General features: G+C 60.6%; 1 protein-coding gene across 1 annotated transcript; it reads left to right on the forward strand.

Annotated features, from left to right (window-relative positions):
• Positions 1-558: 558 nt before the first annotated feature.
• Tco025E_02480 (enolase) lies at positions 559-1,738 on the forward strand (the record flags this gene model as incomplete). The annotated part of the gene is made up of 1 exon (XM_029369405.1): positions 559-1,738. A coding segment is annotated over one exon (1,180 nt), but the record flags the coding sequence as incomplete, so codon positions are not given.

Here is a 1,738-nt window from a genome sequence, read left to right on the forward strand (position 1 = left end):
GTAAGTGCTGTTATGTCTAGCGTGCGGAGGAGGTCTTCTGTGGGAGGGAGAGAAAGGCACGGACAACGGAATTAAAACGTAAAACGAAAGAATGGGGGGGGGGATGAAGTATTCTGGGTGCGTGCCAGTGACGCAGCGGGACGACGACGTGTGCTCTGGTTGGAACTTACAGCCCTCGGGTGCGGGCGTCGCAGGCGTATTTCCTTTCGCCTGCATATCTTCCTGTTGCGCGTGCTTCGCTTGTCTGTGCTCTGTTTGGGGGTTGCGTCCTGCCATCTGAGAGGGGGGAGGGAGGCGTGGGGAGAACATCTCGTGCCTGGCGGCGTGTGTGGCGCCCCCGCGCTCCCTCTCTTCGCCAGGTCTGCTGCTGCCGTTGTTGCCTATCGCCAGTCCCGCTCTTTTGTGCCAACGCCGCTTCCTTCTGTTTTGCCCGCGCGACGCGCGTCCTGCAGCATTGCCTGTAACAGCTAGGCCAAAGACGAACAACACAAGAGACACGACACCAAAGCACTAACAAGAATTAAAGCAATAAAACTAGGGAGACTCTTTGGAAGAGGTATGACGATCCAGAAGGTTCACGGGCGCGAGGTTCTCGACTCGCGCGGCAACCCCACCGTGGAGGTGGAGGTGACGACGGAGCTGGGCGTGTTCCGCTCAATCGTTCCCTCCGGTGCGTCGACCGGTGTCCACGAGGCGTGTGAGCTGCGGGATAATGACAAGAGGCGCTACTTGGGCAAGGGTTGCCTGCACGCGGTGAAGAATGTGAACGACGTCCTGGCGCCCGCCCTCGTGGGCAAGGACGAGCTGCAGCAGGCGCTGCTGGACCAGCAGATGTGCGACCTTGACGGGACGGCAAACAAGAGCCGGCTCGGCGCAAACGCGATCCTCGGCTGCTCCATGGCGATCAGCAAGGCGGCAGCGGCGCGCAAGGGCGTCCCGCTGTACCGGTACCTTGCAGAGCTGGCCGGCTCGAAGGAGATCCGTCTCCCTGTGCCCTGCTTCAACGTGATTAACGGCGGCAAGCACGCGGGCAACGCGTTGCCCTTCCAGGAGTTCATGATTGCGCCAGTGAAGGCCTCCTCCTTCAGCGAGGCGCTCCGCATGGGCTCGGAGGTGTACCACGCACTGAAGAGCATCATCAAGAAGAAGTACGGCCAGGACGCGGTGAACGTGGGTGACGAGGGTGGCTTTGCTCCCCCGATCACGGACATCAACGAGCCGCTACCGATCCTCATGGAGGCGATTGAGCACGCCGGACACAAGGGCAAGTTCGCCATCTGCATGGACTGCGCTGCCAGCGAGACGTACGACGAGAGCAAGAAGCAGTACAACCTGACCTTCAAGAGCTCCGAGGCCACCTGGGTGACGGCAAAGCAGCTGGGCGAGACGTACGCCAAGTGGGTGGGCGAGTACCCCATTGTGAGCATCGAGGACCCGTACGACCAGGACGACTTTGAGGGCTTTGCCGGACTCACTGAAGTTCTCAAGGGCAAGGCTCAGGTTGTCGGCGACGACTTGACTGTGACGAACGTGGCACGCATCAAGACGGCTATCGAGAAGAAGGCGTGCAACTCGCTGCTGCTCAAGATTAACCAGATTGGCACCATCACGGAGGCCATCGAAGCCTCCAAGCTCTGCATGGCGAACGGCTGGTCGGTGATGGTGTCGCACCGCAGTGGCGAGACGGAGGACACGTACATCGCGGACCTTGTGTGGGCCTCGGCTCTGGTCAGATCAA

Source organism: Trypanosoma conorhini, assembly GCF_003719485.1.
Source record: "Trypanosoma conorhini strain 025E chromosome Unknown Tco_14.4_contig_00097, whole genome shotgun sequence".
NCBI lineage: Eukaryota > Euglenozoa > Kinetoplastea > Trypanosomatida > Trypanosomatidae > Trypanosoma > Trypanosoma conorhini.